The 25498-nt window shown below is 42.4% G+C and overlaps 1 protein-coding gene across 2 annotated transcripts in view; it reads right to left on the bottom strand.

The window, feature by feature from the left end:
- npnta (nephronectin a) overlaps nucleotides 1–25498 on the bottom strand; it is a 103960-nt gene that overhangs the window by 23383 nt on the left and 55079 nt on the right. For both annotated transcript variants that reach the window (XM_072462331.1, XM_072462332.1), the window contains 5 exons: nucleotides 19366–19485; nucleotides 13253–13372; nucleotides 6945–7079; nucleotides 4858–4980; nucleotides 695–1162 (listed from right to left, as the gene is read on the bottom strand). In XM_072462331.1, the coding sequence (XP_072318432.1) occupies nucleotides 695–1162; nucleotides 4858–4980; nucleotides 6945–7079; nucleotides 13253–13372; nucleotides 19366–19485 (966 nt within the window). The remainder of the gene's footprint in view (nucleotides 1–694; nucleotides 1163–4857; nucleotides 4981–6944; nucleotides 7080–13252; nucleotides 13373–19365; nucleotides 19486–25498) is intronic.

Below are 25498 nucleotides of genomic sequence, written 5' to 3'. Positions count from 1 at the left end.
ATTACCTTATGAGAAATATTGGATGAATTATGTCTCTCTCTTTCCTTAAGGTTATTATGCAAAAGTGTTTATTTGAATATGCGTTTCAGAAAGCATGTTATCCAAGAAAGAGAGGGTGTATACAACCAGTAAATAGGCAACTGAATACAACCAAAACGTGCAATATGTCTGATCCATTTGTGTTCATTAGACATCAGAGCATTTTAGAGTCTCTTTATTCTAAAATGGAGCTTTAGCCAGCTTTAGAATAACTCAGACTTTTATGGTGGAATTTCGCTGTCAGATTGAAGATTCGTCCTGGTTTATGGTTCATTTCTCCGTCAATTTCTCTATCCACATGAAACAAAAACTGGCTCAAAGTTCTACGTCTTTTCTGTCAGCAGGAGTAAAAAAAAAAGGCTTAATACTGTGAATTTGTGGAGCCGATCTTTTACAAATAATGATGAGGGTCAACTTTTGTGTATAATAAGTGTGGATACTCATTTCAGAAACAGTGAATCTCCCACAGAGGCTCCAGTCCACCATCTGCTTCAGAACGCTACAATACTTATATTCTATGACTCATTCAGTGCTTGCATCAATCATGACTCTTTCGTCTCTTTCAAACATAAACATTGTCGACCAACAACCGGTGGACCATCTGTTTCATCACGCTAAAAAACAGGTTGTACAGAGAAACAAAATCGGTTCTTACTGTGCACGTCGCCCCTCTGCTTTGTGACCTCCTTGTTGATGGCGTTGTCCACGGGCGTTACCGGAGTGGGCGGAGGCGGGACGAAGGGGCGTCTGGTGGGCGGCGGGGCAGGTCTGGGCGGGACGTAGGGTCTGCGCGGCGGCACCGGGGGCTTCCTGGTCGGGATGAGAGGCTTCTTTGTGGGCACTGCCGGTTTGCGTGGTGGCGGAGTGGCTATTTTTGGTGGAGCTTTGGTTGTAGTTGTAGTAGTAGTAGTAGTAGTAGTAGTAGTAGTAGTAGTAGTAGTAGTGGTGGTAGTGGTAGGACGAGGAGGAGGAGGTGTTGTAGTTCTGGGGACGAAGACTCTCTTTTCCGTGACTGAGGGTCTAACTGTGGTGGTCGTGGTGCGCCTGAAGTCAAAGTCAGGGATGTAGTTGTGGTGATGGTTCTTTCCTGGTTGCGGAGGTTCAATGGATACTTTGGGAATGGCTGAAATCACAAGATGGAGATGAATTAGAAGCGCTTCAGAATGAGCCTGTTTGTTTCTTTTGTCCACCGCCTACGTTTTTTGGATATAAATGTTAAAAGCTTTTCACAATTTGTCTAGAAATGTACTAAAGGAACACTTCATGCAGGTTATGCTAAAAACAAAGGGAAAGAAAAGTGTTATGTTTCCTGAAGTGCTGCTACATACACCCAAAAAGTGTGGTTACAATCTGCAGCTAATTATAATTTTTTATCTCACAAAAGTTTTATCCTCGTGAGATCAAAAATCTAATTTTTTATTCTCTTTCATCAATTGTATTGCCTTACATGTATCCAGGACTGAGACAAGACTCTCGTTTTCCATTCTGCATTAGAGCCGTGTCATTTTTGTTTGGTATTTTATTAGATATTTTCAGAAAATAAAAAATCCCAAAGAACTCTCATACACTTGTCACATTGACATTTATTATTTTGCATTACACAGAGGAGGTACATTAAGCGTTCTTCTTTGCTCTTTGTTTAAAATTAGTCAATAGCACGATCATTCATTCATTCCTTTTCTATCACTTGCATTAGGGTCACAGATGACTAGAGCCTATCCCAGGGCCCAAGGCCAAAAAATGGCCAGAAAATTTAGATATTATTGAAAAACGAAAACCTTTGCTTACAGTTTTATATAACCTGAAACACTATATTTATGTATGAATGCCTGTCTGTCGCCTCCTGCTGGAAGTGGTGGGCAATGTTGAAAAATCCTGCATCATTACTGGATTACATTGTTTTGGCACATGTGTTTTGAGCCGTTCAGGGGTGTTTTTCGGTGCACTGCGGGGGAGTCGGGGGAGATGTTGGTCTGCTGAAAGAATCCACAAGGGGTAAATTTTTACATGGGCAGCGCAGTGTTCTGGGTCGGTAATTAGACCAGTACTTCTCTGTGTTATCACATGAACCCATGTGAAGCTGCTCTGCATTGATCAAATACACACCGCAGCAGACTGTAGTTTGTGCAACAGGCAAATATTCCGGCCTATATTGAGTGTGTGAGGCCCCATACTGGGGTGATTTTAGTTATGGAATTGCACTAAATTATAACAAAAAAGAAACAAAGACAGACAGACATACATACCCCTCAAAACAAATGCAGTTTCCAGGAAAAATAGACTTATGAATTCTTTCAACAGTAAATTTTACGTTACTCCAATAAGCATGACTGAGCAAACCCTCATTATAACATGGTCCATTTAGTGTGATTTCATAAATACACTTCTATATTAACGCTCTGATGCCTAAATGGTAAAATAACCTATGAGAAACGTCTGCATTCTTCTCTTACTGTCATTTTTGGCATTGGGTCCATATATATCCATATACACTGCCACAGAACATGAAGCTTGATCTCTTGTATTATTGATTGCTGATCCTTTGTGTGTTTTTCGCTCCGGGCAACACAGCGCTGAACTAAAGCATCTTGGCCCCTTCTCTCATTCTTTACCATTGGGGAAGGGGTTCATGCAGGTTTCATGAGTGGAGGAACGACCACGGACACAAAAGCGGCCGGTGCAGACTCTGTTATTGGATCCTCAGATTGCAAACGCCTTTGAAATGCAATACGCAAGAAGGACATTGCAACTGCCCGAAGCACTGGCTCCTCCGGGCCAAAAGGGGGCAGCGACGGGGAATTGAAGGATTTACAGTTCCGCAGGCATGTTTTCTGTTCGATGATTAAATATCCAGTGGGAATAAATGACTTCTTGTCCGGTGAGTTGCGAATGCACCCGGCGATCTCGGTCTAATGAAGTGTGCGTCAGCTGAAAGACTAGCAGCTCGAGACATAGCTCACGATGACAAGTGCTCCTTCTGCCGGATGAAAACGGCCAAACGCCAAAAATATATACGGGCAGGAAGCCGGAGTTGCGCTGATGGAAAGCTACATCCATACAGAGCAGAAGATATATTTTTTCTGCTGCCTGCAATATTACCAGGATTTTCCAGACAAATCGCAGCGCCGCGAAGTTGAAAGATGCTTTCAGAATACAATTGCGGCTGAGATAAATGTGCTGTAGCAGTCATACTCTGGAATTTGACTTTATCCGACAATCATTCTTGGTTTCTCAGACTGAATATGTCTTGTAAGATGCTTGTGTAACCAACAGTCAAGCATGTAGTGCACGGTCTCGATTCGTAAATGCTTTGGGCTAAACTACATGTATGCGGCCTGCAACAACCAGCTAAGAAACAGGCCATATGACCATGCTATTTTGGACAAAGAATTACTGTTCTTTAATTGTGCACAATAGGTGGGCTTAGGACCCAGCAGCCTCCTGCAGCCTGGAAAGGAAGCTGCTGGTGGTCTGAGGCTCACCCATGCCACCAGACTGACCTCTCCATTGTAAAGTTAGTGTAACAAGAGACCTTTAATACTCTAAAATCTCACAACGCAAATATCCACCTGTGACCCCCGTGAATACATCTTGGATCTACATCTGGTAACTGGCGGTAGCTATGTCAAGATGGGATCAAAATACTGGAAAGAGAAAGACCAGACAACCACAAATGCAGAACATAAATGTTCCTGTGACTGCCAGGGAGACAAATCACACAAACAAACACAGTTCTTGTGAGAGGATCTGTAAATCCAGAATAGACTAATTGGAAATAGGGACAGAAATGGACGTCATCATCAGCTACAAAGGACAACAACAAGCTGTTTATTTACAGCCCAATTCAATTCAAGCCAGTGCCAATTTGTTATGGAATATTCATACCATTATTACACAGTGTACCAATTATCTAGAATTGGCTTATCCTCCTCTCGGAAAGGGTGATGAAACTAAACAAATGCAAATAATACATTTTCAAAATATCAGTCAACCAATTTAGTAACTTAACAATTGTTATCTGGACTACACACCAAGTTTCACTAACTAGGCCTTCGTCAGACGACACAGACACTGAAACATTTGCTGAGAGAAGAGGTTTCATGACAGAGCTGTAATTATATCAAAAGAACTCGGCTTTTGTTTGTGAATTATGTCCTTAAGGCCGGAACATCACTTTAGATTAAGTTTACATTTTTATTAAAGTTGAACCAGATTAATCTAATCAATTATTGATGGATGAATAAATACAGTTACATACAATATTGACATATATATAATTAGCTAAATGTATAATCATAGCAATAATTCTATACTTTATTTGGAAAGAATCTGTGTGATATACAGAAAACGATAAACGATAGAAACACATTTATGCCACTGATGCAATTACCCTAAAGATGGATTATCCCAAAAAAATATTCTAAATGTAGACGGTTGTTAAAAAACTATTTAATTCAACCGGACACAGCTCAGGTCTTATTGAGATACAGAAAAATAAGAAGACAAAGAAAAATGACTTAAAAAAATGAAAGTTCCTTCCCTCATTTATTGAACGATGAGTCAATGTATTAATTATCGTGACCAGCATAATACTTTACAACTATGAAGATTCTGGTTGTGGTTTGTTTTAAATCTTGAGATGCTAACATCTTAGCTGCAGCTGTGACTGACAGCCGATACAAAGGAAGGAATTTGAGTCCCACCTCGACCCTCCCAGCGCTCTTCCTTCGGCCACTTCAGCTTTAGTCAACGTTCAACAGCAAAAATGTGAGGGCCCCACTTTTGGCTCCTACGAGAACATTGTAGTTAGCTCCTTACGTTTGCAGTCGTGGCCCATCCCCCTGTAGCCCTCTTTGCATTTGCACTTGTAGGAGCCCGGCGTGTTGTAGCAGGAGGCGAAACGGCTGCACTGGCTCTGGCCGGAGGAGCACTCATCCACATCTGAAACATAATAGAAAAGGAGCCGTTAGCCGCTTGCAGTTAGCAGATGCAAAACACTCCACACGCGAGCGGCCGTTATCAAAGGCTATTAACTTCAGATCTATTGAAAGTACAAAGGCTGCTTGTGTCGAGAGGACTGTTAGTTCTGCACTCGGATCAGGCCTAATAACATGTTTCAGATTCATGGCCATGCGGAGAAGCGCGTGGGCTTTGAAGCGGCGGGAAATGTTACCATTATTATGCTTTTATTGTGCTATAAGGAACGATTATTCACAATTACTGCGAACATGACCATCAATGTCGCATCAGCTGCACGTTTTACATGCAACTATGTCTTGATAATTTAATTCAAATCAAAACAATGGACGGTAAATTGAATTAAAAAGACTTATATTATTTATTTACTTTTAGTTATTTCAATAATATTGACATCCAAACTCATACATTTATATAGTAAAATATTGGAATGATTTAAATAGAAATAACTGTGATTTTATATCATTATTATACTATTATTACACAAATATTGGGTATTGCCATGAAGTCGATTCCACATGTTCTTCATCAAAGAAATGTATAAGCAATATAAACGTCATACTATTCTTATTGCACTAGACGATTTATTGAACTAGTAAAGGTCAATTTAGTACATTTACATTGTTTTATAAGGTTTTGCTTTTATTTTGGTAACTTCCTGCGTGACCGGAAGTAACAGTGAAACGGAAATCTACTTCAAAGTCAAAGAAAAGACACAAGGTCAAGTAAGCTATGGGTAAACGGTCAAAGTTATAAAAATATAGCAACAGTCGACAGGGTAACAAGGTTTGTACTACGAATGAATGTTTATTTTACGTTGTACGGACAAAATGGTAATTATTATTTATTTTTTTGTTCTTGCCTAGCTCTTACATTGGTTGAATAACACAGAATGGAAACAATGGAAATTAATTTAACCATCAGTTCTGGCCTTCTCAATTCGACTGGACGCTACAGTTATTGACCTTTAAACATGCTCTGGACGACCTTTACTTTGGCTTCTAAGGAATCACACAGAAGAGAGAAACATGCTAATGCAGCCACACAGTTCAATGATCGTGATGTGACGGCAGAAATGCTGAGAACGAGTCTGGCAATGATTTAGAGACTTTCTACTTGAACAGGCCTCATAAAACTAGCATGAATGAAGCCAAATGCAACTGCAGCTATGATTTTGATGAGGAAACAATGATATAACATGTTTAAAAAGTCAATTCTGTATATTATGTGTTGAAAATTCCATTTAGTTTACAGTCGTTTTCTCCCAACGTCTTAAACTACTTCACTTCATCGTCAGATCGTTTTATATTTGTTGTCAAGAGATAATTTGAACATTTAAATTCATGGAGGGCATAAATATTCACAATCCAACACTCTTCTGCAAAACTGGCTCTTGTTAATTGGTTTTGGGCAAACTCATTGCTATGCTATGCTATTCTCATTTTTGAAAATACGTGTACTGTGTGAATGTGGCACCTAATGAATGCCCTACGGGAGAAAACAGGGACGCGCTAGCCTTCATTCGAACATTTTGACAATTAATTTCATGGTTTGCGTCCTGCTATAGGCGTTGATCTGTGTGACAGAGTAGCGCCGGGCTATTCAACTTTACTAGGGCCATGGTTTCTGGGCCGGAGGTGCACAACATGCCACTACTCTAATAACATCAGGGTTAATACAATAAAATAACTACTGCTAGATAAAATGTTTGTGAGAAATAACATACATAGAAAATACAGAACTGAACCAGAATTAAGTTAGGACTAGACTAGTACCAGCCAAGTCTGAACCAGGACCAATCCAGAATCAAACAAGGACTAAACCCACAACCAAACCAGGTCTGATTTAGTGCTAGCTCAGAATGGAAGATGGGTCCTGGGCCGGATCAAACTGCTTGTCAGGCCTTAGGTTGCTATAGCAGCTCGTACCTGTGCATTGGTATTTCCCGTTGATGTATTGGAGGTCAAAGCCATCGTGACACTTGCAGATGTAGCTCCCGAACGTGTTGATGCATTTCCTGAAGCGTGGACACACCGCTGTCCCCGCCGCGCACTCGTCCACATCTGAATGACCAAACAAGTGTTACGGCAAAATGTCAAGGGGGGGAAAAAACCTGCAGATTCTACTTGACCCTGCCGACCAGTTTAACGCTGCGTTGACAAAGCAGAATTCACCAGTTATTAAAAAACAATTATTTAAAACATTGCCTTGGATGTGCCATAAATGTAGGAGTGTGGTTATTAATATTCATTGTAAGCAGGGCCCCGAGGCAAGCGTTCAAATTGATGATCAAGTTAGTGCACAATGCAAATGGGGCTTTGTTGTGTTGTTGACGGCGATTGTTACCAACTGCAGCCATCCATCAAAGCTTGTCAACTGTATCCTTACATTCAATACCAACTGTTTTACACCAAGTCAGAGGTGAGACTATCCCAAAAAGAAACAGAAAAGTGAGTGACAGGAGTGTTCTTTGTCAGTAATATTTTTGAAATTGTGTCTCAAATTCTCTCTGCACTGTGTTCTGGGATATTTCTGGTGGAGGGTGTGTCTGCTTCTCCACAGGGAGATGCTTCTCCACAGGGTCAACTGTAAATTGGCCCTAGTGAATGAATGTGAGAGTCAATGTTTGTCTATGTCTCTGTGTTAACCTACGATGAGTTGGCCCTTGTCCAGGATGTGCCCTGCCTAAGGCCCAAAGTCACAGCAGCGTTATGATAAATAATGTCCATAATGAGGTTGTTTCCAGTCAAAACAAATGCTTTAATAACTCATAACTTATAAAGTTTAGGAAACAGAGTTTCAATAAAATGATAGGTCTTGTGCTCATTACTTACCACATCACTGGTTAGCCCCAAGCAGACTGTATTTTATTTTTTTATTTTTTAATCCCTTTGCAGAAACCTGAAGGAAAATATACCGGTACATATGGGGCAAGCAGTGGGTGGTCACTGTTGAGCTGCCAAATCTTCCAAATAAGAGGTAAGGTATACAGACTTTAGTAATTGCGGCCTGTTGGTGTGAACACATTTTCTATGTAATATATGTATGTAAGTAAGCCGGCAGCACAGCTTGGGGCTATTAGACACCTTGCACACATAAACAGTGCAACAATGAAGAGGTTTGTCTTTGGCTTTTTCTGTCTGTCCGTCTGTGTGTTTGTTGCTGCTATTACGTTACACTTGTAGACACCAACAAACCACCCAATTTACTTAGCTTCAGTGTTATCCTGGAGAGACTCTCTGTGTGTGGGGGTTGTGCATGCGACCGCTGCTTAGGGTTACACAAGGTTAACCCACGCTTTGTCCTTGCATGGCTCCAATTACTCGAAGCGAAATGTTTCATGTTACATTGCATTTTAAAGGGGACATATTATATAAAATCCACTTTAATACAATTTTCCTCATCATTAACTTACTCAAAGTTGTAATTTGATTGATTCCTAACGTTGTATTGTCCTGCAACTGAGGTTCGAGTGCTCAAAATATTCTTGTTTTCACCTACCCCCTATCCCTTCCCACATCCACGTACCTAGTTTTTGAAAAATGAAGACTCTGAGTGACACGTGCAGGGATCTAAAATGTCACGTAGCCACTTTTCCAAAATAAAAAAGTATGAATGACACTGCGCTGCTTGTTACGGTGAAACGTCACGATGAAGAGGCGGGGCTTATCAGTTCTGCACTTTTGAACAGTAAGTCGGGGACCATTTTCAATTTTAAATCCGTTTTTATTTTTTGATCAATTTACTGCATTTTACAGTAAACAAAAATGTAAAATGATGATCTAGTTATATTATAGTACCGGTAGTTCAATAATAAGCGCATTATGTCTCCTTTGAATCTGGCAAACTCCTGATTTTGCATGCAGATGGCTAGTTTGATGTTATAAATCCTTTCTTTAAATCCATGGAACCTCTCACAACACATACATAATGGCCATCATCATGTTAAGCAATTGCGTTTGACTTGACAGCTCGACTGATAAGTTTAGCAATTTGCGAGAAGGAGCGGAGCCTTTGAAATATGAGGCCGGCATGGAGGCTGCGCAACAATGCAAAGACATCAATAAAGTCTGTCGTCAATTAGGGAGGTTTGTTGCAATCCCGTCACTCCACCAAAAACAGGTCAATACTTCTAGTTAGACGTGTGTCTGTGGGGATTATTGGACAGATCCATTCTGTGCACAAAAAGGTGAGGCTGTCTTTCCAATTAGAGTTCTGGCCCTTTCACCCTGTTCCTTGTGTTGAATTCTCATTGGATAACAAGAAGAGAAATGCTGGAGGACTCGGTTTTATTGAATAATTTTGGTGATCAATAATCATAATTTATCCACGCTCTGACTTACATTCTGTTCAACCAGAGGGTAAGTCAATACTGTAATATGTCCATAAGGAAGATATATTTTGAAAATACAAACTATCTATAGGTCCATAAATCTCACTGGGAATGTAGATAAAAGGTGTGAATAAAATAGAAAGTAGCATTTGGCTTAAAATGTAGTTAACAAATATACAAGCTATAACAGCTAAAGGTGAGAAAATACTACAATGTAAAAGTAATGTTACTTTACAATTGTAAAGTATTACTCATGTTGAAGTAAAGGTGCATTATGCATAATAGTATATGCACAATGTTATTTATTTAGTATATGCCATATACTAAATAAATAACATACAGTTTTCACAAAAATAAAGTTAAAACAGAAATGTGTCTCTGAATATAGTGTCAAGCTTTGGAATGCACTGAATTATGATGGTTATGTAAATAAGTAAAGTAAAGTCAAAGTAATGTAAACCATAAGAGAACATTGTAAACATCGCATGTGGTTAGCCGAGTTCTATAATTTATAAACATCTGTGAAAAGCATATTTTTACAAGATTTAAATCTTCTTCCTGTTGCTCTTGTTCATGCCAAGAATGAATAATATGCATTTACTTAGTCGGGACTTGTTTTGTTTATTTTTCTGAAAAGAATGCAAAGAAAAGAAAAATGGCATGAACAATAAATAAGTAAATCAAGTTTAGCGACTACATAACAATCCATAAAGTATCTTAATGGTGTTGCATTAATGCCGAACAGGTACATTTTTCAAAAGTCGCTGTAGTAACGTCTGTGCTTCTAATATACACCATCCAGTGCGAGTCTCTGGTTACCATTCCTCCTGCAAATACCATCCAAAATGTTGCCATAAAATTCCTCATAAAATAGTAGCCCTGGTCCTGAAACATTCCATTAAAGCGTCGCAGCCACACCTGTGGAAGCCCCCCTCTGCTGCCCCCTGCCATCACTCTTTAAGATGGATGTCCCACCACACGCCTCCCTTTTAGATGCCAAGCCCTGAGTCACTGAGACCACAAGGCTTCTTCCACTTACAAGCAGTCTTTAAAGTAGCACAGGTTAAGTGCCCTGACTTCCTCCTTCGCCGTCTGCACTGCACAAGAGCTATTCACAATCCAATGTTTTGATCACATTTCTACACTCAGAGCGGTGACATCTCCCAAGGTGATTTATTTGATGAAACGTTTTTTTGCTGCGTTTTGCTATTAACTGGGGAAGCGGTGGAGAGTGAAACTTAATTTTTTGTCTGTAAGTAGAGGATCAAACGTGGAGTAAAGATATTTAATTTTGTCTTAGTTTTGTACACTTTTATCAGTCTCTTTTCTTGAGTTCTTATGATTAAATACTTTCGCTTTTAGGCATATGTAACAGTCAGTATGTAGATATATATAAAGAGTCTAAGTAATCTCTCATGCAGACATTGGACGTTAGTGACCTACCAGTGTCAGAGTGCTGAATGTCTCCATGGCAATAAACAATTAAAAAAAATAAAAAATCGTTCACGTTACTGAATGGTAAAACTCCTAAATCAATAACATAAAAAGAACATGTGAATCAACTTCAGGACAGAGATTGTCTGCAGACCTTCATAATTGGTCTTTTTCAACCGTTTTTGAATCGCAGCACACTTTTTTGGGTTAAAAGATTGTTCAACACCCACTAAAACGTTCTTAAATTACGCAGTTTAGTTGAAAAAAAAAAAAATCCCCTGTGTCTGATCATTCTGATGTTTTTTTTGCATCGCAACTTTCTCAACAGAGATTTCTCTGGACACTCCCAAATAGCAAATTTTTCAATGAAATTGATGTGTGAATTAACTTGACTTAACTTTTTTCCTAGGCCCACCCAGCAACACCACAACAAGCTATATTGTACTTGTAATATTCACTGTAAAAACAATAACATTATTCTTATTAGGCCCGAGCGCCACAAGCTGGCGAGAGGCCTATTAACCTCGTAAGGCCGTGCGAAGCACGGCTGCGAAAGTGCGCACGTAGTGCGCACGAAATCGAGCGCGAAGCGCTCGCCCACTTCCAAACACTCACTAACGCACTCCTTCACTCATGCACGCCCCGTGCATACTAATTAGTAGTAGGAAAATGGAACATTACCGTTGTAAACGGACGAAGCCCGTGCAAAAGTGCGCGCTAAACGAGCACTTTACCCATATAAAGCACTCATTTGCACTAAGTAGCTCACGAATACGTTCCCCATCTCTTGCATGTTCCGTGCATATAAGCATGTAATGCAAAAATTGAACATTATTACTGTATAGAGGGCCAAAAACACAAAGTGGGCGGGGCCCACTCAAAATTAACGAAAGTACCCGTCAGTGACCAGGGACCCACACCATGAGGTAGGAAAGCGCGAGCGCTTTCCGAAAATGTATAGTTTATGATATTTGAAAAATGGGAAACATTGTTTTCGCATCGGAATATTATTCTTCTTCTTCTCGGGACCAACCCCCCTATTTTTCACCCAGTAAAATTGACGAAAAGTCACAAAAATGTGCACACCTCTAAAAATCGTGCCTCGTGGCCAAAAAAAAATCTGATCGTAGAATCATGAAATTTGGCGCCGAGGTAGATGGTGACAAGAGAAGTAAAAAATATTACTACGGCAACGCCGTCCGCCCAACCAAATGTCGGCCATATTGGTTCAAAAATGGCTAAGCATGACTTTGGAGTTTTTCCAAATGTCGTACTTTTACGAACTCCTCCCAGGGCGTTGGCTCTAAAAAGCTGAAATGTTGTGAAAATGGTTCTGAGGAGTGGGACATCAAAAGTTATTCAAATTACATTGATACCTGTCACGGTCTCTGAGCGACGAAGCCGCAAACTTTAGCTAGAATTTCAGAAATCTCCCAAATTTAACATTTCTGCCGTTTGTGCAGATAAAGTCCGAATTGCGTCAAATTAGAATCAGTTGTTAAACTCTTTGCCCTAAACCTACTTGAAGTGAAATAAATTAATTTGGCGCCACAGCGCCCCCTACAGATTTTATATGGAGGTTAAATGTTTAGTTTTGCGAAATTATATGAAATTTGACACACAACTCAATTTTAGCATCCCCATCAAAAAAGTCAATGAGACCCATGTCATAATTGTTATGGCTTTGCCGTAGCGATGACCAAAACCTCCCATGTTATTCCAATGGGGAAATCGCCAGAACATGTTTACACTTTATACTTTCACAAACTCCTCCCAGGGCGTCAGCCCTATCAACCTGAAATTTGGTGAGACTCATCTTCAGGGGTGGACCATCAAAAGGTATCCACATTTTTATTCAAAAAGTCACGGTCTCTGTGCGGCAAAGCCGCACATTTTGCCAAGAATTCGAAATAAAATTGCTTTTTGATGGTAAACAAAGGGGAAAAGATGTGACAGCGTCACAGATTCAGCAGTAGGCGCAATAAAAGGACCATTGGGGCGCGTTAGCGCCCCCTCCTCTTGCGGCGTGGCGGCGGCGGCGTGGCGAGGGCCGATCATTGCCGCATGCGGCTTCAATTATTATTATTATTATTTTATGAAGCAATCTAATGTATTTGAAATTGTGACATTTTATTGTGTATTTTACTGAGCTAACATTAATAATTAGATAATTCAGTGTAGGATCGTAATTGTATTCTAATGTGATTTGCATTTTGTTCCTGCTGTGTGCATCTGCTCGGGGACTGCAAATGGAAAAGGAACAGTAGCTTTATAAAGATTAATGAGTTGTGCGTGGTCCCTGACAAATAAAGAATAAACTCAACAAATAAATAACATTTAATAAAGAAACTATTCCTCAAAAAGCACCTCAAGCATCTGAGAACTATATCATGTTGTTGAATGTGTCCCACAAATGAATATTTATGGTTGTACAGTGGCCTTATGTGCACATATATAGTGTGGACTTACCCACACAGGTCCGTCTGTCCGGAGCCAGCTGGAGCCCGGGTGATGGACACTGACATCGGACCTCTCCTTTCAGCACCTCACAGCCGTACTGGCAGTTGGCCATGCCACAAGTGCGCGCATCTGAGATGACAGGAAAAACACATTAACACATGGAGTAAGGGTGGGCTTCAGAGGGGCTTTCGTCTGAGCATGCTGCACACAGATTTAGAGCCATGTAGAACATGAGAGCCACATTAGGAAACAGCAAAAATGTTTGCACTGATCTTTTGAGAACTGCTGAGGAGGATACTTTGGATTACCAGCTTTGGGTTATTCTGGTCATTCAAGTCTGAAGTGTTGTTGAGTACTTTGAAAAGCCATTGAAGTATTTTGGAATGCTGATATTCTCAACGAGGGAACACAACAACAGTATGTACAGGCCAAAAGTGGGACTGAAACGGTCACTGCAGCCCCTAAAACAGGAATTTGGGGCCTACTCTAAGGTTTCAACCGTTAAATGATCATACAATGTAAAGCATCCAGATAATTAGTAACCATCTGAATAATGTGTGAAAAAGTGTGCGTTTCCACCTTTACAAAAGGTGCATAAAAAGCAAGTTGCACCTGCCATCATAACAGCAGGAGAAGAAAACAAACACCTATGTATCGGTGCAGGTATGTTAGTCCGACAGTCACATGAGGGTTTTAAAAGTAGCTTCATGAGTTTAAGTGGCTGATTTCATTTCCACCTTCTAAAATCAGCTTCAGTTGTTGTGCGCTGGTGTGTGAATCAAGTCCTCTAAATGAGATAGTCGGCATTCCCACCTTCCGTTACTTATGCGACGCTTCCAAACGCACATTAAAAGTACGGTGATGGAAACGCCGTTACTCTGGGTGAGTTCAGTTTACATTCTGTTTCCGTGAATGACTACTGAAAAGGGGAGAAAAGATGAACAATAGTCTCAGAACATTTCCTGGAGGCCATTTGAGACCTACTCTGCATCAAATAGAAAACCAATCAGGGCAAGCACATCCCGTCTTTACAACAGTCTTTTCAACATCCTTCTCCATTCTTTCCAACTATTTTGCACTTTAATTAAACTAAGTCGCCGCTGGAAGTGGACGCCGCATGCTGCAAATAGCCCCAGGGTCACCGTGACTCATTTCCTTATTATACTTTCTCCTTGTCCTGTGGCCGGTGTGCGTAGGCAGAGCCTCCTCTCTCCAGCGTTGCTCCTGATATTAGCCCCGCGCCTGACCTCTGGGTGCTCTTGTTAGATTCTTGGCGTAGATTCCGTCGCCCCCGCCCCCGGCTCACTTCGCGGGCCCACTTTCAATATCGTGCCCCTTGTTTTTGTTGCACAGTTCTGGACCGCCACCACATAATGAGGTAGAGGAGCGCACACTTGATAGGACGGGACACTTAAAGAGGAAATTAAAAGTGGGTGAGGTGCCGCGGGGAGCCGGCGGTGGGGCTTTGATGACCGCGGCAGGTCGGGCTGATTAAATGCTACAGTGGTCTATTGATCCGGACAGCAGTGGTCGGCTCAGCACAAACCCAAAGACTCTGACGTGAGGAGAACGTGCGACTGACACTGCCTCCAGTCATGCATAGGAAGATGTTTTAAAGTATTAAACTGTTTTTGTTTGTTTTAATTACCCTTCATAAAACATTCTCTGGTATTTTTACTGGAATTTGAACAGAATCACACTCTCATCTGTGTGAAAAAAGTATGAATTTGAAAAAATAACCTAACAAAAACTAATTATCCGTAGAGAAATCTGTTTAAATATTGTCTTAGCTTCACTATTGAGGTCAAATTTCGTGCAAAAGTAGAATAGATTGCAAACTATTTCAGAAAATAGTCATTAAAGCAGCAGGAATGATATATTTTTTTAATAAAACAAAAGGCAATTTTCTTCTTCGCCAGAAAGCAGCCTCTATAAAGCGTTGCAGATCAGCAAAATCATCTGAGAGTAAAATGCGATTCATGCAAATCAGAAATAAAGATACAGTGGAGCTACGAAAGGCTCAAATAAAAAGTCAATTTGTCCAGACTGCATCCGACCCGAAAACCCTGTGGCAAACTCCTAAAAGCTGCAGCGGAACTGTCATTACTGAAACAATTCCACGTGCATTTAATGAGTATTTTGTACCTTTTGTAAATGAAATTGCTTCTTGTTTTAATTCAGTTCCATCCGTGACTCTTTGGCCATGTACTTCATTATTTACCTTCTGCCAGCGACGCTGCATAACGCATTACAGTCTCTAAACGTCTCTCAGTTTTGTGAAATCATCGGGGTAAACATGAACTTTGTGAAGACACAGCTCCATCACTCATTGCCCTCTCCTGTCTCACATCCTGTATCGTCAGTATTTTATTGAAGTACTTATAATTACAGCCCAATTGCAGTTCTGCCACGAGTATCAAAGTTACTGTAGAAAAAATCCTGTGCGATCGATCTACAAATTCCCGGAAAACAAACTCCTCATGACTCAGAACAGGTTCGCTCTGCCTTAAACAAAGGCCACAATGCAGGCTTTGTTTTTATTGATTTCCGCAACGCTTTTGATACGGTGAACCTTTCTGTTTGGTTGGCCAAACTTCAATCATTGTAATACCGGGTGCTCGGATGTGGTGCACGTTGGGGGTATAAGGCGATGCTACTCGGGAAATATGGGGAAAATAACGAATTGCCTATTTTTTCCGACGAGCAGTGCCATTACGGTTCGATTTGAGAGCTTTTATTCTGTTCAAAGTTCACATTTTAAAGAAGACAGAAATGTGGACTTCTTGTAAACTAATACAAGAATCTACTGTATTTCAGATGTTTGTAGCGGTCCAAACTACAGGGTTCGCAGGTTAAGCACGCGACTGTTGTATGCACGGGAAAATATGTTTGCTAAATAACTGCAATCATATTAATATCTATTGCAATATGTGAATTATTTTTCTTTTGTGTGTCACTTTTCTGAATCATATTTCTAAATGCGGGCGATACTGCGGTAGGAACACTTTTCCACACCTGCACCTGGCTCTGGTCCTTTATAAGAGAAGAGAGCCCCCATTAAATGAATGTGTTGCACAGTTCAAGAACAGCAGGAGCAAGAGCAGGCAATAAAAAAAATGAGATAAATAGCTTTAGCAAAGAAAAAAGCCTTAAATCTAACACAATGTGCAGCTAGTGCAAAAAATATATATTAAATACTGAGGGCAAGCAGCTCTGAGGGCCATTTTAAAAAGGCTTACAGAGTGTTTTTGGCTGAAGCGACGGTGTAATGTGAGGGGATCGTGGTGTTTTGTGATCTGCTCTTCATGTGAATGTTTTTATGTCCTTCGCAGCAGAATTGGAACCTACCGGAAAGCTGTTTTTAACCCAGTATTAATCTTTTTCCCCCGTATTAAAACACAATCAAATGGAATGATTTACAGGTGTTTTCAATGGAAAGAAAAGACCTTGTAACTGTGATGTCACCTGCTTCCCTCTATGGAGATCAGTTTAATGCCGTTTAGGCCGCAGTTATTTTATTACTTGGTTTACGGATCTGCCGTACTTAAGATTATTGATTTCTACAATATAAATAAAATAAATTATTATCTCATTTTTTTTTTATAAAGTATCGTCGATAACGCAAAATAGCATTAAATCAAATATAAAAAAGCGGTATTAAGTCAAAAGATGAGAGCGCGTGAAGCAATTTTTTGTCAAAATCCTGCGGGAGATTTTGGAAAGCCAGTCCAGTGCGCGGCCCCGGAGGAGAGCGTGTGAAGAAGCGCGCGCCCGTTTCCCTGTCTGCTTTGCGCCAAATCCTTATCGCAAATACACAATACACTTATTATTATCAATTATACACTTAGGATAGACTACGAAACGTGAAAAAAAGCATGTTATGGCACGTTTAAAAGTAAAACTACATAGTGCCCCTTTAACACTGATAAATGTTTAAAGTGGCAAAAGAACACTCAGAAATGGTAAAGATTCTGTTGTCTTATTACAAACCTCATGTGCTGTTAAAAACTGAAGTACAGAGAAGCCCCGCCTCTTCAAGCATGAACCAATCACAATATAATTTGAGATTTTTGATGAAGGGACATTGTTAGAAAACATCAATTTTCCATAACAAATCATGTCCAGTTCTTGCACAGATGCTTCTCTTCTAAACCGCTGAATATGTGCTTTACTTCCCATCATTCTTGCATTAAATCGTTTGAGTATGTTTTCTTACAGGGTGATAAATAGTATAATATCAAAAATATACAGCGGCTTGAGCAGTAACACTGGAAAGAAAAACGCTTTCATGTGGTGACGAGTGCATGCCTCAGCTCTGGTTCTGCACCTCAGGGCAGCTAATAAGCAGACAGCGTGTGGAGGTGGGTTCCTTTCACATTTTTCATTCCAGGTCTCTCAGGGTTCTTCGCGGGGGGCTCTGCCACGGCGGGCCCGTCACAATAAGTTGAATGAGCACAGGCTTTAATCAAAACAGTCTATCACAGGACCTTTCATACAGTATGTGCTCCGTATCAAATCTGCATGCACTTCACAATGAGCGCGCTGGAACTGAGAATTCGGCTCAAAACAAAGAGGATGAAGGAGATGTGCTGATTCCAGATGTTTGTGTCTTCTTTTCTGAACTTGCATCTAATTAAAGTGCAAACTGTTTAATTCATTATTTAATGTACCAGAGCGTGACCTCATCAGACGATCAACTGAGCGGGGTGAAAACGAATCAACAAGGATACACGCACAAGGTTTAATTATTCATTTTGGAATTTTGGGTGTTAAAATGTACCGTATTTTCCGCACTATAAGGCGCACTTAAAAGCCTTTAATTTTTTCAAAAAACGACAGTGCGCCTTATAATCCAGTGTGCCTAATATATGGATTAAGTCTGGTTGTGCTTACTGACCTCGAAGCGATTTTGTGTGGTACACGTTTTGTTTTACTTAATGCGCGCAAAAAGACCATTCATTAACAGTGCGCCTTATAGTATGGAAACTACGGTACTTTTTTGTCTCCTTTCACGTCGCCAAATGTGGGTTGTTAAATTTAGTAACACAGCAATGTAAAAGCTTCAAATTGAGTCATTCGGTTATGGTTATTATAGCCGTAATAATAACTGACCAAAAAACATATTTCATCCATAAATATCTGCTATAAAAAATGTAAAAGACTGAATTTAGTGATGTCAGCTGTGAAACGAAACAAAATCAATGTGGTTTCTTAGGACTGTGAGCGCTGCCTGAGGGAGATGTGAGTTCAGAGCACAGGGCGGTCGTTAAAAAACAATACATTCGTTTGTGTTCTCTCTATAAAAGTAGCTTCTTCTTTTACTAAATTGATTGGCTTTTTATTTTATCTTCGAGCCTCCAAACATCAAGATCAGACATGTCCACACTTGTGCCCGCTCCTGACGCCCAACATGGGTCCGTCTGTTCTTTGTGAGGTGGACATTTGTACTCACCGTTTCTGTTGGTGCCCATCAAGCAAATCAATCTAGAAACGCACCAACAGAAGTGTTCACAGCTCCACATCGGGCTGCATACATGTGGAACTGTTTGATTTTGGTGTTCGAGAATTCAAATCGCACCCATCAAAATTACAATTCACAAAAATAGGCCATAATTAAACAGAAAAGTTGGAAGATACAGCTTTCGTGAAGTGTAAAGTTTAATACAGAGAGAAATTACGCACTTTTCATACTTTAATAATATATATTTTGCTTAGAGTTGGTCGTTTCAAGAAGAAGAAATATACCGTATTTTCCGGACTATAAGTAGCACCTTTTTTCATAGTTTTGGCCGGGGTTTGACTTATACTTATATTTATATACTTATATGTGATATTATTTGTTATTTTCACACTTGCAGCCGCATTTCATACTCCAGTGCAACTTATATATGTTTTTTCTTCTCTATTATGCATTTGGGTGCTAGTGCGACTTATAGTCCAGTAGATACGGTAAGCGTTCCCAGGCGCTTTACACTGCAGGTACTGGATCGACCAAATTTACCTTGAACATACAACTGACAGAGCTGTTCGTGTCGTAATGGGGGAACGTACGGAAGGAAACACTGAAAACAATATGTTGCTATGGCCCCCTTAAAGCAAAATAAGACGTGTGTGCGACTCACTTGCGCAGCTCCCGTCCGGCATCAGCATGTATCCGTTGAGGCAGTAGCACTTGTAGCTCCCGTACGTGTTCATACATCTGTGTTTACAAGGCCTCGGCTTCAGCCCGCACTCGTTCAGATCTGCAGACACGCAGGCGACAGACAGGTGAGCGCGACCTTTCCGCAAAAGCAGTCAGGGGTCAGAGGTCACGGGGTCAAAACCTTACCATCCATTTTGTCACTTTGTGTAGTTTACGAGTGTGTGTGTGTTTTATGTGTGCGTGAGTGGAGGGGGGGAGTGTCGTTCGAGGAAGTGAAGTGTCTCCGTGTTGGAACAGGCCCTTCTTTTCCCGTGTTTGATGGTTTAAGAGGAAGCCCGAGTCGCTGTCTTACCTGCCCATTAGCGGCGCGCGATGAGAGACACTACTGTGCGCACCGACTCAACAATACTTCCCAATCAGCACTTTGTCACACACGCCGACTACTGCCAGATTTTTATAGACACTGCCATGGTTACAGATGAAAGAAACAGAACTTGGGGAACAAACTAGGCTCGTGCACGTTATGACAAAATGAATAACAGTTGAGGATGTGATTATAGAAATTATCTTTAAAATAACAACATGACAGATTTAACAGCGCTTGTAATTGATCGTTTGTCTTGAAAGTCTCCGGAAATGAATTCTGTCTCCTTTTTCAAATGAAATGTTCTTGTTCTAGTTTGATTAATTGATGCTGCAGTATCTGGCCTGACGAGGCATTAACATTTATCTGACCCACATCACACTCCATGGTACTGTAGCTAAGCATTGTGGGATAATATGTTGCGTGCCACGTTAAATGGGATAAAGCTTTAATAAAAAGTAATCCCTCATCCGTCCAGGAGTGTTCCATTGTAGAGGAAGATTCAGTTGCCTGGTGGGCGGGGCTTACATTAGGATAAATATCTGGGTTCTCAGACTAGATCCACAGATTGAGAATGAGTCTAAAAACACTGTCCACATCTGACTACATCTGAATCTTTTTCTCCAGTCCTTAACAGAATATTTGATGATGACTGAACAAATGCTTTATTGTTAGAATTTGATTAAAAGACGATTTAATACATTTATTTGCAGATGCTTTAATTCAACTAATTTTAAAAAGATGATTTGATAAACTGATTAACAAAGACCTTAATTAAAACTGTTTTAAAACATAATGTATTACTTTGTAAAAGCTATGATTTATTAATTAACAAATCATATCAGGAAAACATTTAGCAATTTAGGTCAGTGTAATGCCTCATTTGTCCCGAAGTGTTCCATTGTAGAAAAGTCTCCTGGACATTGTTAAAAAGAGTCCCTCTATAAACAAAAAATGTAGGATTAAGGTTAAATTTAGCCATCATTTTCAGCAACATTTTGAAGCCTTGGGACAGGATCAGCCCTGGCCATTCTGATGCTAATCTGGTACTCATCAGTGATCAGGGAACTACAACCAGCTAACAATAGGATATATGGCTCATTAGAGGGCTGTTAGGGGAACAAAAAGAACAAAAAGGTTTTTTTCTTTTTTGTAAATTACTTAAATATTCAATGATATACTGATCTATGTTTTAAAAGGTGCTCCAATAGAAGCATTTATCAATTAATGTAGCAATTAATAATTCTGTATTAAATAATCTTTTAAATAATCTCCAAAGGGCTTGGGTCCTCCATATACGCATGAACCAACAGGAACAAAAGGCTCACAGCTCAACATAAAACAGAATAAAGAGCTGAGAATAAAATGATCTAAAATTCCATCCATCCATCCATCTTCTGCCGCTTTATCCGGGGCCGGGTCGCGGGGGCAGCAGTCTGAGCAGGGACTCCCAGACTTCCTTCTCCCCAGACACTTCCTCTAACTCCTCCGGGGGGATCCCGAGGCGTTCCCAGGCCAGCCGAGAGACATAGTCTCTCCAGCGTGTCCTGGGTCTTCCCCGGGGCCTCTTCCCGGTGGGACATGCCTTAAACACCTCCCGAGGGAGGCGCCCAGGAGGCATCCGGAACAGATGCCCGAGCCACCGCAGCTGGCTCCTCTCGACGTGGAGGAGCAGCGCCTCTACTCCGAGCTCCCCCCGTGTGGCCGAGCTCCTCACCTTATCTCTAAGGGAGCGCCCAGCCACACGGCGGAGGAAACTCATTTTGACCGCTTGTATCCGCGATCTTGTTCTTTCGGTCACTACCCAAAGCTCATGACCATAGGTGAGGGTAGGAACGTAGACCGACCGGTAAATAGAGAGCTTTGCCTTTCGGCTCAGCTCCCTCTTCACCACAACAGTCCGATGCAGCGACTGCATCACTGCAGCCGCTGCACCGATCCGCCTGTCGATCTCACGCTCCATCCTTCCCTCACTCGTGAACAAGACCCCGAGATACTTGAACTCCTCCACTTGGGGCAAGGACACCCCACCCACCTGGAGAGGGCAAGCCACCTTTTTCCGGTCGAGAACCATGGCCTCGGATTTGGAGGTGCTGATTCTCATCCCAGCCGCTTCACACTCGGCTGCAAACCGTCCCAGTGCATGTTGCAGGTCCGGGTTTGATGGAGCCATCAGGACAACATCGTCTGCAAACAGCAGAGATGAGATCCTGTGGTCCCCAAACCGGACACCCTCCGACCCCCGACTGCGCCTAGAAATTCTGTCCATAAAAATTATGAACAGAACCGGTGACAAAGGGCAGCCCTGGCGGAGTCCAACATGCACTGGGAACAGGTCTGACTTACTGCCGGCAATGCGAACACAGCTCCTGCTCCGGTCATACAGGGACCGGACAGCCCTGAGCAAAGGGCCCCGGACCCCGTACTCCCGAAGCACCCCCCAAAGGACACCCCGAGGGACACGGTCGAAAGCCTTCTCCAGATCCACAAAGCACATGTGGACTGGTTGGGCAAACTCCCATGAACCCTCGAGCACCCGATGGAGGGTATAGAGCTGGTCCAGTGTTCCACGACCGGGACGAAAACCACTCTGCTCCTCCTGAATCCGAGGTTCGACTATCGGTCGGATTCTCCTCTCCAGTACCTTGGAATAGACCTTACCTGGGAGGCTGAGGAGTGTGATCCCTCTGTAGTTGGAACACACCCTCCGGTCCCCCTTCTTGAACAGAGGGACCACCACCCCGGTCTGCCAGTCCAGAGGCACGGTCCCCGAACGCCACGCAATGTTGCAGAGACGTGTCAACCAAGACAGTCCTACAACATCCAGATACTTTAGGTACTCAGGGCGGATCTCATCCACCCCCGGAGCCCTGCCACCGAGGAGTTTGCGGACAACCTCAGTGACTTCAGCTTGGGTGATGGATGAGCCAGCCTCCGAGTCCCCGGTCTCTACTTCCTCTTCGGAAGACGTGACTGAGGGATTAAGGAGATCCTGAAAGTATTCCTTCCACCGTCCGACGACATCCCCAGTCGAGGTCAGCAGGCCTCCACCCGCACCGTAAACGGTGTTGGTGAGACACTGCTTCCCCCTCCTGAGGCGCCGGACGGTTTGCCAGAATTTCTTTGGTGCCGACCGATAGTCCTCCTCCATGGCCTCCCCGAACTCCTCCCAGGCCCGGGTTTTTGCCTCTGCGACAGCACGAGCCGCGGCTCGCTTGGCCTGCCGATACCCCTCGATGACCTCCGGAGACCTACAAGCCAGAGTGGCCTGATAGGCCTCCTTCTTCAGTCTGACGGCATCCCTTACTTCCGGTGTCCACCACCGGGTTCGGGGGTTGCCGCCACGACAGGCAACGGAGACCTTGCGACCACAGCTCCGAGCAGCCGCATCAACAATGGAGGCGGAGAACATGGTCCACTCGGACTCAATGTCCCCAGCCTCCCCCGGGACATGGGAGAAGCTCTCCCGGAGGTGCGAGTTGAATACCCTACTGACAGAGGGCTCCACTAGACGTTCCCAACAGACCCTCACAATGCGCTTGGGTCTGCCAAGTCTGTCCGGCTTCCTCCTCCACCAGCGGATCCAACTCACCACCAGGTGGTGATCGGTTGACAACTCTGCCCCTCTCTTCACCCGAGTGTCCAAGACACGCGGCCGGAGGTCTGATGACACGACAACAAAGTCGATCATTGACCTCCGGCCTAGGGTGTCCTGGTGCCATGTGCACTGATGAACACCCTTGTGCTTGAACATGGTGTTCGTTATGGACAATCCGTGGCTAGCACAGAAGTCCAATAACTGAACACCGCTCGGGTTCAGATCGGGGAAGCCGTTCTTCCCGATCACCCCTCTCCAGGTGTCACTGTCATTGCCCACGTGGGCGTTGAAGTCCCCCAGTAGAACAACGGAGTCCCCGGTCGGTGCACTGTCCAGTACCCCTCCCAAGGACTCCAAGAAGGCCGGGTACTCTGCACTGCTGTTCGGCCCGTAGGCCGCCACAACAGTGAGAGACCTGTCCCCCACCCGAAGGCGGAGGGACGCGACCCTCTCGTTCACCGGGGTAAACTCCAACACGTGGCGGCTGAGCTGAGGGGCTATCAGCAAGCCCACACCAGCCCGCCGCCTCTCCCCGCGGGCAACACCAGAGAAGTGGAGCGTCCAGCCCCTCTCGAGGAGATGGGTTCCAGAGCGCAAACTGTGCGTGGAGGTGAGGCCGACTATATCTAGTCGGTATCGCTCAACCTCCCGCACAAGCTCAGGCTCTTTCCCCCCCAGCGAGGTGACATTCCATGTCCCCAGAGTTAGTCTCTGTGTCTGGAGATCTGGTCGCCGAGGCCCCTGCCGTCGACTGCCGCCCAGATCTCTCTGCACCGGCCCCTTATGGATCCTCCTGCGGGTGGTGGGCCCACGGGAGGGCGGCCCCACGTCGCTCTTTCGGGCTGTGCCCGGCCGGGTCTAAAATTGTTCCACTAAAACCATATCAACAAATACTGCAGATAAAAAGAAAGAGCCTTAGACATCACATCAAATTGAAATCCAGCTGTAACTAATATCTGTAATAAAACACAGCCACCATTTCCCCTGTTTTCACAGTAAACAGCAGGAGCAGTGCAGAGGTCAACTGTCACGGTGGGCCTGGTAAACGATCTGGTGTTACCTCAGTCCATGTGGTTATCCAAGAAGGCACCATTATAAAGAGCCACAGGTGAATACAATGAGGCTGTGGTGCCCTGATATGCAGTACTGAAAATGACATCAGACACATTTGAACCTTTCCTGAACAGAAAAGAAGGTTTTTAGTCTTTATCAGAACTAGTCTTTTGTGTTGAAAATGACATTCTATTTTCTAAAAAGCATTTTCATGAACATCAAAATCTATTGAGTATTGAGCCTTTTCCTTTGTGTCAAATTTTAATTTTAGAAAATAAATAAGTACTTTGAGTTTTGGGGGTACAGACTGAAAATACAGATCTTATGGTGTGTGCTACAGCTCACAATAACAATTATTTGAGCCTAAATGGCTCCACAAACACTTCTGACTGTGCATGCCTACATTCGTAGTACTCTTTCAGTCCCATTTTTCATATACGTTCTTGCAGTTTTCTTTTGATCTATTTTCTATGGACACAACGGTGCCAATAAAGTAATTAGTATATAACTTATTTGCAATCAGTCATCTCTTTTGGCTTGGACTCCTAAATGACTGTTGCCATCAGAGTGGTGAAAGACAGTGGTTGTTCAAGGCAATCGCATTTACGTGCTTAAACTTTAAAGGAAAAGTACTCAAGTAGTTTTCTGAGACTGTCCTTTTACTCCTACTTGAGTAGTTAGTTTGAAGCAACACTGCCCTCACTTGAAAGTTGTGTTAGTCTTCTCATAAACAAATGACAGATCTTTATGTTGACAATATCGTTTCAACATTGTGTTTCTTGTACTTCTCCTTCGTATGATTTGCATTTGTAGTTTTTGTGGTACTTATCTTTATAAATACAATAATCTAAGCACTTTTTAATGTTCTATCAGTCTAATTATGAACTCATGAAACATAAACCAGATTTTAAATACATTTTATGTTTCTCCAAATACATAGTTTCTCCAAATACTTTGTTACTCGCACTTGAGCAAGCGTCTGGGTGGGTCACTACGGTACTTTTTAGTTTGAGTCATTTTATTTGAGTAATATAATTTTAGCTACTCTACCCAGCTCTGGTCCATGGGATAGTATCAGGTTAACAAGGCTTTGAACAC

The sequence above is a fragment of the Eucyclogobius newberryi genome, unplaced genomic scaffold (genome assembly GCF_026437365.1).
Source record: "Eucyclogobius newberryi isolate DKJ021-1_F unplaced genomic scaffold, fEucNew1.0.hap1 SCAF_4, whole genome shotgun sequence".
Classification (NCBI taxonomy): domain Eukaryota; kingdom Metazoa; phylum Chordata; class Actinopteri; order Gobiiformes; family Gobiidae; genus Eucyclogobius; species Eucyclogobius newberryi.
The sequence above is the reverse complement of the archived record's forward strand: the minus strand, read 5'-3'. Positions and strand labels throughout refer to the sequence as shown.